At 46.8% G+C, this 14,381-nt stretch overlaps 1 protein-coding gene across 1 annotated transcript; it reads left to right on the top strand.

Moving 5' to 3' along the window:
• Positions 1 to 1,680: 1,680 nt before the first annotated feature.
• LOC108939495 (RPE-retinal G protein-coupled receptor-like) lies at positions 1,681 to 6,243 on the top strand. Its single transcript, XM_018760885.2, has 7 exons — positions 1,681 to 2,347; positions 2,486 to 2,642; positions 3,004 to 3,125; positions 3,422 to 3,575; positions 4,204 to 4,321; positions 4,754 to 4,867; positions 5,653 to 6,243. The coding sequence occupies exons 1-7, from the start codon at positions 2,269 to 2,271 to the stop codon at positions 5,791 to 5,793; spliced, it is 885 nt and encodes a 294-aa protein (XP_018616401.1). The 5' UTR covers positions 1,681 to 2,268; the 3' UTR covers positions 5,794 to 6,243.
• Positions 6,244 to 14,381: the final 8,138 nt, after the last annotated feature.

The following is a 14,381-nucleotide window of genomic DNA, read 5'->3' as shown; positions in this document are numbered from 1 at the left end:
AAATCTTCGAAGGGAAATAGTGCCTCTGTTGAAACTTTACTACGTGGCCCCAGATACCCTTGATTTTTCAATAATTTTACTGTGTTCCAAGGTCCTGTAAATTTTTATACTACACATACAGTCTATACGCGATCATTTTCTTTTTTCAGTGGACCGTTAAATTCAGCTCTGATGGATCATGGGGGGGGGGGCATAGCGGCACGGTGGGTTTGCCCAGCGCCTGCTGCGCGGTGGGCCTGGGGCTCGAGCCCCGCTCGGGGTGCCCCGCAACGGACCGGCACCCCACCCCGGGTGCGTCCCCCCCCACCTCGGCACTGCGCCGCGCGCTGCCAGGTAGGCTCCGGCTCGCCGCGGCCCTGCTTGGGACGTGCGGCTGCGTGCGTGCATCGTTCGGTGAGTGTTTCGTGAGTATTGCATTAACAAATTTGTCTGCTGTTCAAAAACTGTTCGGTGAAGCAAGTAACCAAAGCCAAGAAAATGATTCTTTTGCAGGGACAGAAGGTACATTTACATTTATTCACTTAGCAGATGCTTTTGTCCAAAGCGACTTACGACGGATACTATGTAGTGTTACTAGTCCGCACACCTTATTCACCGCGGTGACTTACACCGCTAGATACACTACTTACAAGGGGCCACTCATCCATGCGTCAGCGAAACACACTCGCTCCGTGACACTCGCACACTACGGGGGAACCTGAACAGCATGTCTTTGGACTGTGGGAGAGACGTACTGGAAGACGGAGAACTTGCACAGTCCACGTTGACTGAGCAAGATTTGAAGTCAGAGCGCAGGAGACGTGTGTTGACCTGGTCACCACACAACGAACAAATGTTGTTAGCTGCAACAAGTGATAGATGATTTGTTGCAAAGTCACCGTCATTTTTACCAGTATAGCCAGTTCCCCTCAAATACAAATGGAGGAAGAGGGACGGAGCTCAGCGCACCTCCCAGAACAAACCTATTAGGGAGGAGGACCCTTCTGGGGAATCACCTGTCAGTCCAGAAAAACACAAGTGAGAGTTCAGACGCAGCTTCTGTTAGTGAAACAGCATCTGAAATGTCACCATAGTTTGGATGAAAGAGGAAACTTTGTGGTTTAAATATATATATAAGAGTACATTATATTACACCTTGAAATAAGAAATGTAAAAAAAAAGTCCAAAGCTTTTTTTTTTTACATCAGTCTCAATCACAGCATTAGACAACAGTTAGTCTCACGTTTAAGTATTTAACTCGGTGGCACAATGGCAGGGTCCATCCATCCGGCTGCAAATTGAGGTGTCGGCCTTTGTCTTACACCCTCTGCATAATCACACACGCTGTCCGATGCCACGGTGAACCGGAACCTAACCCGGCAGCGCAGGGCGAGGGGTTGGAGGGGGAGGGGACGCACCCGGGACGGGACGCCAGTCCATCGCAAGGTACCCCAAGTGGGACTCAAACCCTAGACCCGCTGGAAAGCAGGACCTGGCCAAACCCGCTGCACCACCGTGCCCCCTCACCTTTCATAATGTCTAGAAAAATAAGCTGCCACAAATGACAAATTCAGCAGAAGCTCCCTGCAGATAAAAAAAAAAAAAAAAAATTGAAAAAAAACACAAAAGAAATAAAAAAAACTGTTTGATGTGGCGCCATTCATGTCAAAGGATGCCTCAGATCTGGCGCCTCGGGCACCGGGAGTTGTGCTGAACGAATCGGCTCGCGGTTAAAAATCAATAGCACGAGTCGCACGTGTAACTCTGTCCACTGAGTTAAAAGATGATACAAAACACACCGGATACCGAGTGACCGCCAACAGGAAGACGGCACAAGTCCGGACGCCCAGAGAGCTCTGTCCTACACTCACGTGCAGCTGCTGTGCATAAATGTAAAAATGACATCATACGCCCGGTACGCATCACAGCAAGCGTACTCCGCCTAAAGTGTATTCTTTTCATATACTGTATGTGCGAGCTTCGCTTTCGTGTGCTTATGGATTTCGTCAGCTCTTACAAATTTGGCTGCGGAGGAATGTTTTGAGGTTTCAGTTTGTCGGGCCACATGTGCTGGGTTGCGCAAAAAGGTCTTATGAAAGAGCCTTCTGTACCGCCGTTCTGAGACATTCCTCCAAGGATTACGTCAGGAGCAGAGAGGGCTTTACATAATTAGTTACGTGATTTTTTTCCGCAAAGAAGAGGCTTTTAAAAAGGGGCAACTCTTAGAAATTCAGGGTGTTTCAGAGACGGGGGGGACAAGCGCGGTGCCGTAGCAGAACGAAAGGCAGAATGGAGACTTCGTACACGTTGCCAGAAGGTTTCACTGATTTCGATATGTTTGCTTTTGGCTCCGTTCTCCTTGTGGAAGGTGAGGATCTGCAAAGCGCCTCAACGGCCCGGCGAATGAGCCCGTTAAAGTCGGCGGTCGGTGACGTTCTTAGTTCCTCGCCGATTTTTAACGCTTTCTCTCGTTCCGCTTTTCTCAATTTTCTGTCTTGTCTCAAAGGTCTCCTTGGATTCTTCCTCAACGCTATGGCGATCATCGCTTACCTTTCCGTGAAGGAATTACGCACTCCAAACAATTTCTTTGTCTTTAACCTCGCTGTGGCTGATATTGGCCTCAATATAAATGGACTTGTTGCTGCATATGCATGCTACCTTAGGTAAGAACTGCATTCTTATTATGTAACGATATTGAGCTTGAACAAAATGTTCTTTCATTATAGAAATTAAATCAATTCCCGGAGCTGTAGACTAATATCATTATGGGCCGAAATGTCACTCAGTATAACGTAGACTTTTAGACCATTGTATGCTTTAGCTTTTCTGCAAAGAGAAGCCAGAAATTACAACCAGAGTGATGTAAGCTATTGACGTGGTAGCAAAAATACGATTTTACATGCATCTGTAAAAAATGTGATTTTTTTTAAAAAAAGGTCTGCTAATACGAGTTTGGTGTCAACACAAATCATATGTGATTTTATACTACGACCATTCAGGCACCCTTTTGCCTATGACCCTCAGGCACTGGCCCTACGGCCCTGAAGGATGTCAGATCCACGCTTTCCAAGGCATGGTGGCAGCTCTCGCCAGCATCACACTCCTCGGTGCCATTGCCTGGGACAGATACCACCTGTACTGCACCAGTAAGTGGAATGCTACTGGGAATAAAGAGTCAAAGGGAATAAAACCCATCTTGAAAAATAAACTGAACCCTCCCACGAATAATCCATCTTTAACTGTACAACAATACCATGACATATTGTCAGCGACCCATTCTGGCAAATTCTACACGTGATCTCTTTGGTCATTGTTACAACGCTGCAGTTCTCCTGTATGTACGGGGTGTTTTACTACGATAATAAAACAATAATGTAATACGTCCGTTCCTACCAACGACACCCCCAGTACGAATTAATAGTTTTTTACTCTTCGTTTCCAGAACAGGAGCTTCCTTGGCCGACCGCCGTAACTATGGTTGTCATTGTATGGGTGCTTGCCGTCTTCTGGTCGTCCCTTCCCCTCAAAGGATGGGGTGTCTATGATTTTGAGCCCCTGGGAACCTGTTGTACGCTCGACTACAGCAAGGGTGACAGGTAACCTTACGCCTGGTGCAAAAGACTGTAGAAACACACATTACATGGGTAGGCTGTGGGTAGGGAGCTAGAAGTCACTTACTTCTGGTGTCTCCAAGGTTTGCGCGAAAGGGAAAATTTTACACTCGGCCTCCTTCTTTGGCATTGCCTTCGATTTTCAAGTTTTGCAACTGAGGACTCGTAGCTTCTCAGCACTTTAGCACCTGAAACAGACCTTAGGACTGCCTATAGAGCTTGAAAGTTCCTGTTACGACAGGAGCCATGCTCACGATTGGAGCCATGCTTGCGATCAGAATCAAATGTACATATTTACCATGTATTTCATGGCTCGATCAGCAAAATCTGCCTTGGGTGAAAGGCATGCTGGTTACTGATTAAATGACCGACTTGGATGTTTTACTCTAGCTTATTGCTTCACCTGAATTTTGCCTGTGATGTTTCGTCCAAATGGCCCCATAACTTGCTGAGTATAAAAGGAGGTCGGTACAATCAAATGAGGGGAAGTCGTAGGGAAAATTCATATAAAAATACCCGGGGTAAAAAAAAATCAAACGTGATGTTGCGAAACATTCACAATTTTTTGTTTTACAATAATGTTTTTGTTCAATATTTACTCTGCACATTGCAGGAACTATACAACCTACATGCTGAGTTTGGTGTTCTTCTTTCTACTCATCCCAGCCCTCACCATGCAGTCCTCTTATGAGTGCATTTACCGGTACTTCAAAAAGACCAGGAAATACAAGGTAAACATCACAATTCTCTACACACAAAGACCGCCAAAGAGCAGAGCTCTTTCTCAGTGTGCACATCTCTCTACTGAGTGAAGATCTCCGATAACTGGGTCTTCCATCAAGAGCCATAGCTATTTGAATTAATGCATTAACTGTATAACACGGCAAATTTAAGTCATTAATGGAATGATGGAACTCATTATTCTTCTAGGCTGGTGAAAATTTTACTGGGACAAATTTTGCATTTCCATGTAGTTCTCATAAAGGCTATAAGTGTGACGTTCTTGCTTTTCAAGGAAGTTGAGTAAATTTATGTAAAACGTGCTTAAACAATGTAATGGTACCATCTGCTATTCGGTTATCAGAAGCAACATGCAGATTTTTGGACTTCTTATTCTTATGAAGTGTCATGAAAGCATGGAAATAGCCATGAATGTTTCTCAGTTCAACACTAGCTTGCCGTTGTTGACGCTGATGTTCTGCTGGGGACCCTACATCCTTCTCTGCCTCTACTCTACCGTCAAGGACGTCACAGTTGTGTCTCCTAAACTGAGGATGGTAAGATTTAACACTAAAGACCTTTGCTCATGCTGAGTGATGAAAAGAATGAAAAAAGGCTTTACAGAATAGTATGAGCTCCCTGAGTGCACAAGGGCGACACGAAGATGACATCAAGGCTAGTGAGGGACCTCATCATCTTTAGAGGACGTTGGAGGTGCCACCACCTGAATGGACGCTACAGTCCATTAACATAGAATTAGAATGGCGACTTAAGTCCCTCAGATGGGAGTTTAAAGGGTGCATTCAGGCTGAGCCCACCTCAGTCACAGATTAGTGGACGTGGAACCGGTGCGATGTCTTCGCCGTCTCGTGCAGGGTGGACACGCAGTGAAGACCTTGAAGCAGGGCCTTAATCGCTAACGGAGAAGTGAATCTACAGTGTCGACTCTTTCCTGCGACTGAGGAACGGGCCAGCTGAGCATGAATCACACAGTATAATATAGTAATGGGACAGCTGGTAGCATAGTGGTTAGTGCTAGTGCCTTTGGACCCAAAGGTAGCAGATTCAAGCCCCACTTCTGGCTGCAGTACTCTTGAGCAAGGTACTTACCCTACATTGCTCCAGTAGATAATTGTAGCCTCAAACGTTGCTTTGGAGAAAAGTGCCAGCTAACTGAATAAGTGTAATGTGAAGACCATGCGGACTCTATGCGGTGTGAGCAGGATTCAAACCCAGAGCACAGGAACTGTAAAGCACCAGTACACTCTGCTGCACCACTGTGCTTCTCTCAAAAATACAATAATGATAAAAGCAAGGTGTTTTTCTTTTCTTTTTCCCATAGATGCTGCCTGTTCTGGCGAAAAGCTCTCCAGCGTTCCACTCCATGCTGTATGCGTTTGGAAGCGAAAGCTACAGGGCAGGAATATGGCAGTTTCTCACTGGCCAGAGGGTCTCGGGGCCCGAAAGTAACAAGAAGAAGTAAACATCCGCAGTTTTGTACCCAACATCCCGCGTCCGGTGAGGAAGGAAACATTCTGGCGGTACAGCTGTTCTCCTGGGTCACGTACGGTCTTCGTCGGGTGTCTCGCAGCAACGAGGAGTTTGCTGCATGATTGGTTTAATTCTTTAACAGTTTCAGTAGCTTCCGCAAAATATGGAAATATAAGCGTGAGACTTCTGCATGTGCCATTTCTGCTCTGGGGTGCGTGCCGGCTTTTCATCTGGTGCCATTTTTCGTCAATTTCGCTGTACAGATGAGATGCTTCGGCTGCAGTAACCGCTGTAAATAAAGAAGTTTCTGTTTCGTCACTTCATTTTCACTGTTAGATCACTTTTCAGCGCAACACTTCAAATTCAGCAGCTTATCCCAGAACAAGCTTTGGCCCAAAAATTGTCAACATTTAATCTATCGATGTAATTTTGTTGGGTAAAATACTACTGGGGGAGCGCGGTGGCGCTGTGGGTTGGACCGAGTCCTGCTCTCCGGTGGGTCTGGGGTTCGAATCCCACTGGGGGTGCCTTGCGACGGACTGGCATCCCGTCCCGGGTGTGTCCCCTCCCCCTCCGGCCTTATGCCCTGTGTTGCCGGGTTAGGCTCCGGCTCTCCGTGACCCCGTATGGGACAAGCGCACGGTCGCAGTCCTCTGGAGCCCGTCTTAGAACCATAGGGTGCGAAGCAGGGTACAGCCTTGGTGAGACGGCTGGCAGGCAATCGCAGGACAGTCACACACAAACACGAGCTCCATTAAAAACCAAAAACACAGTGCAAAAATACACACACACATTGTCTCAAACCACTTGTCCCAAGCAGGGCTGCAGCAAACTGGAGCCTAACCTGACACCGCAGGGCACAAGGCCAGAGGGGGAGGGGACACACCCAGGATGGGACACCGGTCCATCGCAAGGCACCCCACGAGAGACTCGAACCCCAGCCCCACCAGAGAGCAAGACCCAGTCAAACCCCCTCCCCCCCCCAAAAATACATTCCTTGCTAAATATTGCTGAAGGTATGAATACACTGACAATGCAGTGATACATTTTTTTTTAAAACGTAATTTTTCTAAGTGGAATGTCTTAAAGCTTAGCATCCAGAAAGTACTTTGCGATTTTTGCAGTTTGCTGCCCCGTTACCTATTGGACAGCATCCGTAACAGAAGACGCTGCCATTTCCTAAACGGTTCAAGAGAAGACGGTCGTATCCGTCTTTGCCTCCCGTGCTTCGAGTTGTCATTAAGAAGATTAAGAGTCTCCCACTTAGCGTGAAGTGTGCTTAAGACTTACGTAATCTCCAGAGCAGAGAATGCGGCACATTTTCAGCAATGGGGTCCGCTGAACGTGGGGTCGTCCCACAGGAACATCTCACTTGAGCTGGGGAACAGGATCACATAATAACGTGGACACAATGGACCGGGGACTCTTTTTATGCCGCTCTTCAGGGATTAAATTGACGGGACCGTGAAAGCTTTGCCTAAAGCCCAAGATTTAAATACGCTTCGTCTTAGTCTTAAACGACAATCGACCGAGTGTAAAACGCACACGGCGTTTTTTCGTAGCTACCTGCCGCTTTGAGAATCACTCATTTACATTTACGTTCATTCGTTCAGCAGATAGTTTTCTCCAAAGCGACGCACATCTCCGAGATCAATATGAACAGTACAAGAGCCCGACAGACAGACAGATCTGGATACAGATACAGACACGTGATTCCTGAGCGCTGTCAATTTCACTTGCGCCACCATAGAAAGCAGTGTACATCACGCAGCTAGAGCTGCACATACTGTTTTCTCTCTAAGTAACTTACTTACAGATAATGTAGCGTATGTTTGTGGAGCACATAGCAGATCAGGAGAGAAGCGAGTTTTTCGAGACCCTTCTTGAACGTTAAGAGAGATTCAGCAGTTCTGAGTGAAAGGGGGAGGTCAGCTCACCACATTGGCTCCAGAACTGGAAAGCTTTGTGCTTTTGATTTTGGACCTCTTGTGGACAGGGCCACCAAGTACCCCTCGGGCTGTCCTACACAGGTCCTACCCTCCTTAAACCCCCCTTGCGGGTGGGTCGGCCCTCGTCTTTAACTCTTGCGCAGCAAAAATGAGTAAATGACTAATCTCGTCTCCAACGCAATGTATAAAATTATGCTTGTGATTGTAATTGTTTAACTGTCTTTGATTTAGTATTTTTTAAACCCATTGAAATGTTCTTTCATTCGAGCATCTCAGGATCTACCTTAACAAGACCATTTGCTTTGAAAGCATTTCAAGACAGATGACAAATTCCCTTAAACCTTAATAAAAAGCTGTGACTGAATTTCAAAATAGCAATGTGCGTTTGCTTTTAATGGCACAGAAGATGTGCGTGTTTGAAAATATTTTTCACACATACAGTAGCATCAGGAACCAATGAAAATGTTTCTCGTCGTTCATCTTTGAGTATCGAGTTTCCTGAACAGAGGAAAGTGACAAAAAGTATTTTAATTAATAATTTTTTTACAAAGCCAGAATTACTCAGAGAACTTTTAGTCCTCGGTGCTGCCCCATTATTTCCCGGGCCGTAGCGTACATTGTGCGTGTGTTGGAAAACATCACGCTGGATTTATTACGATCAAACAATGACGTCTTTTGATTTACAAGGACTGAACATTGACACGTCGTTGGGAGGCAAACTTTTTGACAAAATGCCACTTTAGCCACAAACTGAGGGAACCGCGAGGATCAGGGCGCAGGGCTATTTGGGACGAATCCGGTGACAGAAAGCATTAGGAGCCGAGCGCTGTGATTGGCTCAGGGAGCCGACGCGCCTAAAGCCCCTTGCAGAGACTCCTGATTGACAATGTGGACGAGCGCCAGGACGAGGACAGCAGGTGAGCCTCAGGGACTCGGGACCTCGGACCTTTATCCTCCCCCGCAAGTTGCCGTCACGCCACTGCAATCAGTGCGAGTTCAACGCGGCGTAACCTGTGCTTTTGAACCAACCTTCCAAACGGTAGTAGTAGAAATAAATTTCCCATTTCTCAGCCTTACCTTTTGCTCGCTTAGCCGGCGTTAATATAATATTATTAAAGTGTATTATTAATGTAATATCCCACGCTTCTTCCAAAAACTTACCAGTTTTTATCACTGGGCAATTTCTACTGCAGTAATTCACGGTAAGCACCTTGCTCAAGGCCCTCAAGGGTTACCGCAACGGGAGGAAGGACTCGAACGGCCGCAAGTCACCTTCTCTAAGCACTAGCCGCGTGCGCGTGAGGCCGTTCTGTTCGCACGCTTACGAAGGACTGCTGCTGTTGAGGATTCTAATGGAGAGAGCAGCTGTGATTTTAGCAGTAAGGAAACCCGTGTTCTTGGCCTCCGCGCCACACTCGACGCGAACGAACGGGACCAACGCCGCACGTTGTTTCCTGCGGCCGAAACTTCAAAATGTAGTAACTAAGTGGCTTCGAGGCGGAACCGAAAGAAAGCAGCGAAATGACAGAACGGCAAACAGATTAGCAGTAATCCGGATAAACTATGGACAGCTTTAATTAATCTCGCATTTTAATTCGGCCACATGGTCCGAAAACCTTCGAATTATTCTTTTCGCTCGATTATGCAATTATGCAAAACGTGACCGGAAGAGACGCGTCTCGACATCCGAACTGCCGAGAACGTCGTCGCAAAAGAGCGGGCTTGTCCGTCCGTTTCGGCGGTCCAACAAACAGGGGGTCCTACGGGACGCGTCACCCGTCAGCGTATGCGCTTCGCCCGACGGCCCGTTGTCGTCGTCGTCGTCGTCGTCGCCCTCCTCCTTTAACATATCATCTGGCGTCGCCGGCGATTACGCGCTGTTACTCGTGTCCCTACAGTTGTGGAGTTAGTCTCATTATGTCACCCAGACGCTGGCCAAAACACATAAGATTAGTTAATATTCAATTAACTTGTTCTGCGGCCCCAGGGTGACTCCCCTCGACTCGAGCCGCTTCTGGAAAACAGGGTTAACCGCCCGGCTGACCAAAGGCCGCTTACCCAGGTTATATCTGGCCCTCGTTCGCTTATTCCACCATCGTTAGCGCTAAACTAAGGCACGTAAGTCCCAGCGCTCCCTGTCATACTGACCTCCGCTGATGAACGGCACCTCTCTTCCAGGAAATGGGTCTTTACCGAGTCAGAAGAAAGAGTGCGAGGTATAAACAGAAGGGCTTTTCTAAAGGAGCAGACAACCCGCCTTATTAGATTAGCAGATCTTCAACACTTCCAGCTCCTAAAGTGTCCCGCGTAAGTTTGCCGCGGGTTTCGCGCGACCGACAACGCGTAAAAGCTTCGCGGGGGGCATTCTTACGTGACGGCTTAGGACGGGCCGCGGCGACGGTCTCCGCGCCTTCGTCGTTTGCGCTTATCATGTCGAGGGACACAAAGCCACGCGAGAAGAGCGTACAGCACACTGCATGCGTCGCGCCTCTACGAAGATGAGCGTGAACTCGGTGAACGTGAACGGATGAGCTGAGCGCGAATCTCTACGAATGCAAACATCCGCGAATATGCAGCCTGCACCTGATCCGCTAGAGGGCAACCGCAAGAATCAAGAGTCATCTGAAAGAATGTAGTTCGGTGTAAAAGTGTAATTAACCCCAAAGAAGGGTTTTCTGCACCATTAAGCAGCACAGCACGGTAACCCACGGGCTACATTTACCGCAGTGCTGAGCCACTGACGTCGGGCTCGTCGCGCCAAGCGGCCGGCGATTCCTCCGCCGAGTCCCTCCATCTTCGGGCCAGTCGCGGACGGGTCCTTCCGGCTCAACTCGAGTCCATCCCCCGGTCGTGGGCGAGCGACGCGTCGCCAGGGCGCGGCCGGAAACGGACACCTTGAAGGCGTACGATGGGAGAACTTGCTTTATTCAACACGCATTCATTCGTTTAGCTGAGGCTTTTTCCCCAAAGACACTTGCAATGTTAAGTTACTTACAGTTATTTACCCATTTACACAGTTGAGTTATTTCACTGGAGCAACTTAGGGTCAATACCTTGCTTAAGGGTCCTGTTGCTGTAGGTGGGAATGGAACCTGTGACCTGCGGGTCCGAAGGCGGTAGCTCTAAACACGACGCTACCAGCTGCCCCAACTTACTCCTTTAGCTGGCACTTTTCTCTCAAGCAGCTGACAGTTATTTACCCATTTACACAGTAATGTTGGGTAAGCACCTACCTCAAGGGTACAACAGCTAGAGGTTGGATTCAAACCTAGAACCTTTGGGTTTAAGGGCAGCAACTTTAACCATGAGGCTATGAACTGTCAAACGCTACATAGTGGGCATCTTTTACAGTTACAATCATTGACTGTTTAACTGTTTTAAAGTGTTTTTTTTTTTTAATTTCCTGGAGAGGCGAAGGTTGTTATTTCTCACTGACATAACCAAATTTGTCCCTTTTAAATCCTCGATGCTCCGGAATATTACGAGGCAGGACTGCCAGAATATCAGCCCATGTGTGTGATTTTCAGTTACATAATTACAGAAGTACATTTGCAAATTATTCAGAATTTATACTGCTCACATATAGGTTAGAGCAGGCCATCTGTCACGAGCGTCTGCCAAAAAAGTTGTATTTTTGCTGCTGTGGAAACGTCTAAATTTGGAGACTCTTTCACGTCGGTTATGCATACGTGCGCAGCTGTACAACAGCAAACAGATCCTCAGCGCGTCGACACGCATCGCTGTCGGCAAACATGTTACATGAAGGGCCGCGACAAAGAATTTAGTTCTGATTGGATAACTTACTGGAAGAAAGAACTTCCAAAAATATTCACTCAACATAGAATGAAAACAAATATTTTGCATATAAAATACAGTTACCGAGAGTATTAATGTTACAGCAGGATATGATAAATTATTCTCTTTGCAGTGAACAGTGTTTGTTTATTTTATCCACATCTTCTGAAGCCAAAACCTATAAACTGAAAACTTCTAACTGATGGAGTAGAACTAAGCAAAAAAAACTGTCCTCAGAAAGTCTGAATGAATGAATTCTGAGATTTGTCCATAATGCTATCAATGAATAGATGGGAAATGCTACGTATAACAGGCGCAGAAAGAGATTATACTGCTGTCTGAAAACAACATATTTCGAGACACTTGTTGGTTCAACCGAGGAAACGCCTGCTCTTGCTTAATAATTATTCTTCTTCACCAATAAACTACAAACACGAAGAAATGCATCACCGCACGTTATGTTGCAGGTGTATTTTTCAAACAGTTACGCTCAGGTATAAATATATACGAAGCGACGTGAACATTTCTGATATCGTTTGTCTTTTAAAGAAATACATCTGACAGGATTAGGGACGAAGCATAATCTGGATTAGTAATGTCTGCGTCACCGCTCTTTAAAAAGCTTTCTGTTCCAATTCATTAAACCGCTCACTCATTTTTTGCCATAAGACTAGAAACTGAAATGTGCTCAACTATTACTTTAGGCAGTGTGTGTATAGCTTAATAGTGGCCACACTCCCCCGGTGGGGTGCGGCCCATTTCACTGTGTATTACCTAAAAAGTCCCTCTTTGGGTTCGAGAAAGACGCAGTATCTAGAGTTGCAATCCTCACAAAAGGAGATGTTTTCTAATGAGGGCATCCGACTGACAGCGATCGCACGGCTGTTCCGTCGCCACGTCCGGAAACACGAAACATGTCGTTCCAGCGCGGCACGGTGGCGCAGCGGGTAGCTTCGCGGCTCCAGGCCTGTGCCATTGGAACTAAGTTTGGGAAACGGAGTGCTCAGTCAGAGTTGGAGATTGGAGACACCCGCTCCTTCAAGCCCACATCACCACGGAAGAACATTTCTATTTTCAATACCTGCCTTCCCTGAGCAGAGACAACATGAACCAGAGCCTATCCAAGAAGTACTGGTTGCAAGGCTGAAGGGGTGCACACATTCTTCTTCTTCTTCTTATTATTATTATTATTATTATTATTATTATTATTATTATTATTAATAAAAACGGCTAAAAAAACTGCACTACTACAGTCTGTCCACTAGATGTCAGTGTTGCACTGCCCACTCAGTGGCGCTGTGACAATTACAGTAGCGGGAACCTCCTCCTATTGAGCCGCAGGTGCATCGACAATACAGCTAATATACAGAATTTATGTTCGCGACCAATTTCTGCCAGTTCGGTTTACGCTTAGTAGAATGTTCGGGAATGTTCTGCTTTTGCAGTTTTTCAGCGTTATCCAGTTAATGGTTCACCTTTGATGTATTTATATGGATGGTAAAGGGGGCTGTGGAGATGACAGCGCGGGTCTGGGTCTGGGGTTCGAGCCCCGCTTGGGGTGCCTTGCGATGGACTGGCGTCCCGTCCTGGGTGTGTCCCCTCCCCCTCCAGCCTTGCACCCTGTGTTGCCGGATTAGGCTCCGGCTCCCCGCGACCCCGCTTGGGACAAGCAGCTTCAGCAAGTGTGTGTATGTGTGTGGGGGAGGGTGGGTGGAAACAACTGTGTTTCAGCGACTTTAACCTCCGTCCAATAAGAAGTCTCAGCGGGAACCCTTCAGCAATTCCCCGTTCCGCCAAGGGTGGCGCTGTCGCACTGCCGTGCAAAGAAGCTCGGCGCGGTCCATCGGTCCAGCGCTCCAGCGCTTCCCGACTCCCGGCGACCGAACCGAAACTCTGAGCACTGAAGAGCTACAAATACACTCGAGTTCTGGCACCTGACAGTTGGACCGCAGGTTTAGTTTAGCTGAGAATTTAAATGTGAGCCTGAACGAGTTCAAGTGACATGTCGACTTTTTAAAGCCAGTTACTGGTTATTAAACAAAGGAGAAAAAGTCACAAATGGGATTTCGAGGATACAAATTTGCTTGTCACTTCTCAAGTTATTTCACTTTGTCGGTGCAGTTCTTCTGAAAATAAACTACTTCTCTTGTCTGTAGAAAAGGGTCAACCTTTTCTCTGAGGGCAGGGTGGGCAGCATTATTGATTATGACTGCTTTCACACTGATCATGTAAAGATGCGCGCGTACAGTCATCTTACATATTTCACACTGTTAAACATGTATAAGGGTGAAGGTTAAGTTATAAAACATCAGAATCCCTTGTTTTTTTTCCCTGGTCCGATTTAAGGCAGTAAGGTAATGACTGTTGGATAAATTGCCTTATATGTGCAGCTTTGAAGCTTCCGGAAGTTTCTCAGCAGCATCCTAGTTCAGCTGGCTTGCGAATTACATTCATTCATTTAGCTGACACTTTTCTCCAGAGTCACTTACAGCGCTGATCTGTGTACAGTTAGTTACCCATGTATGCAGCCGGGCGATTTTACTGGAACAGCTCTGGATAAGTACTTTTCCTCAAGGGTACTACAGCCAGAAGTGAGATTCAAACCAGCAACCTTTGGGCTCAAAGGCAGCAGCACTAACCATTTCACTACCAGTTGTCCCTGCAGTTTCTGACAGTTTGTAATAATGTGGCTTGTAATTTAGTTTCAGAGACCCCACCCCCCTTTCCCACCATCTTGAGGGCTCTTTGGTAAGAATTGCTCATTGAACAAAATCACAGCGTAAATATTTAATAGCATTCTTGGGGGGTGCACTGGCTCAGCGGGTTTGGCCCACTC

The sequence above is a fragment of the Scleropages formosus genome, chromosome 24, assembly GCF_900964775.1.
Source record: "Scleropages formosus chromosome 24, fSclFor1.1, whole genome shotgun sequence".
Taxonomy (NCBI): Eukaryota; Metazoa; Chordata; class Actinopteri; order Osteoglossiformes; family Osteoglossidae; genus Scleropages; species Scleropages formosus.
Note: the sequence above shows the minus strand (reverse complement) of the source record. Positions and strands in the feature narration are given on the sequence as shown.

Coding starts and splice junctions, on each gene's coding strand:
- LOC108939495 (XM_018760885.2), top strand. CDS start 2,269: ATGGAGACTTCGTACACGTTGCCAGAAGGTTTCACTGATTTCGATATG. Junction 2,348..2,485: donor CTCCGTTCTCCTTGTGGAAG/GTGAGGATCTGC, acceptor CTTGTCTCAAAG/GTCTCCTTGGATTCTTCCTC. Junction 4,868..5,652: donor TGTCTCCTAAACTGAGGATG/GTAAGATTTAAC, acceptor TTTTTCCCATAG/ATGCTGCCTGTTCTGGCGAA.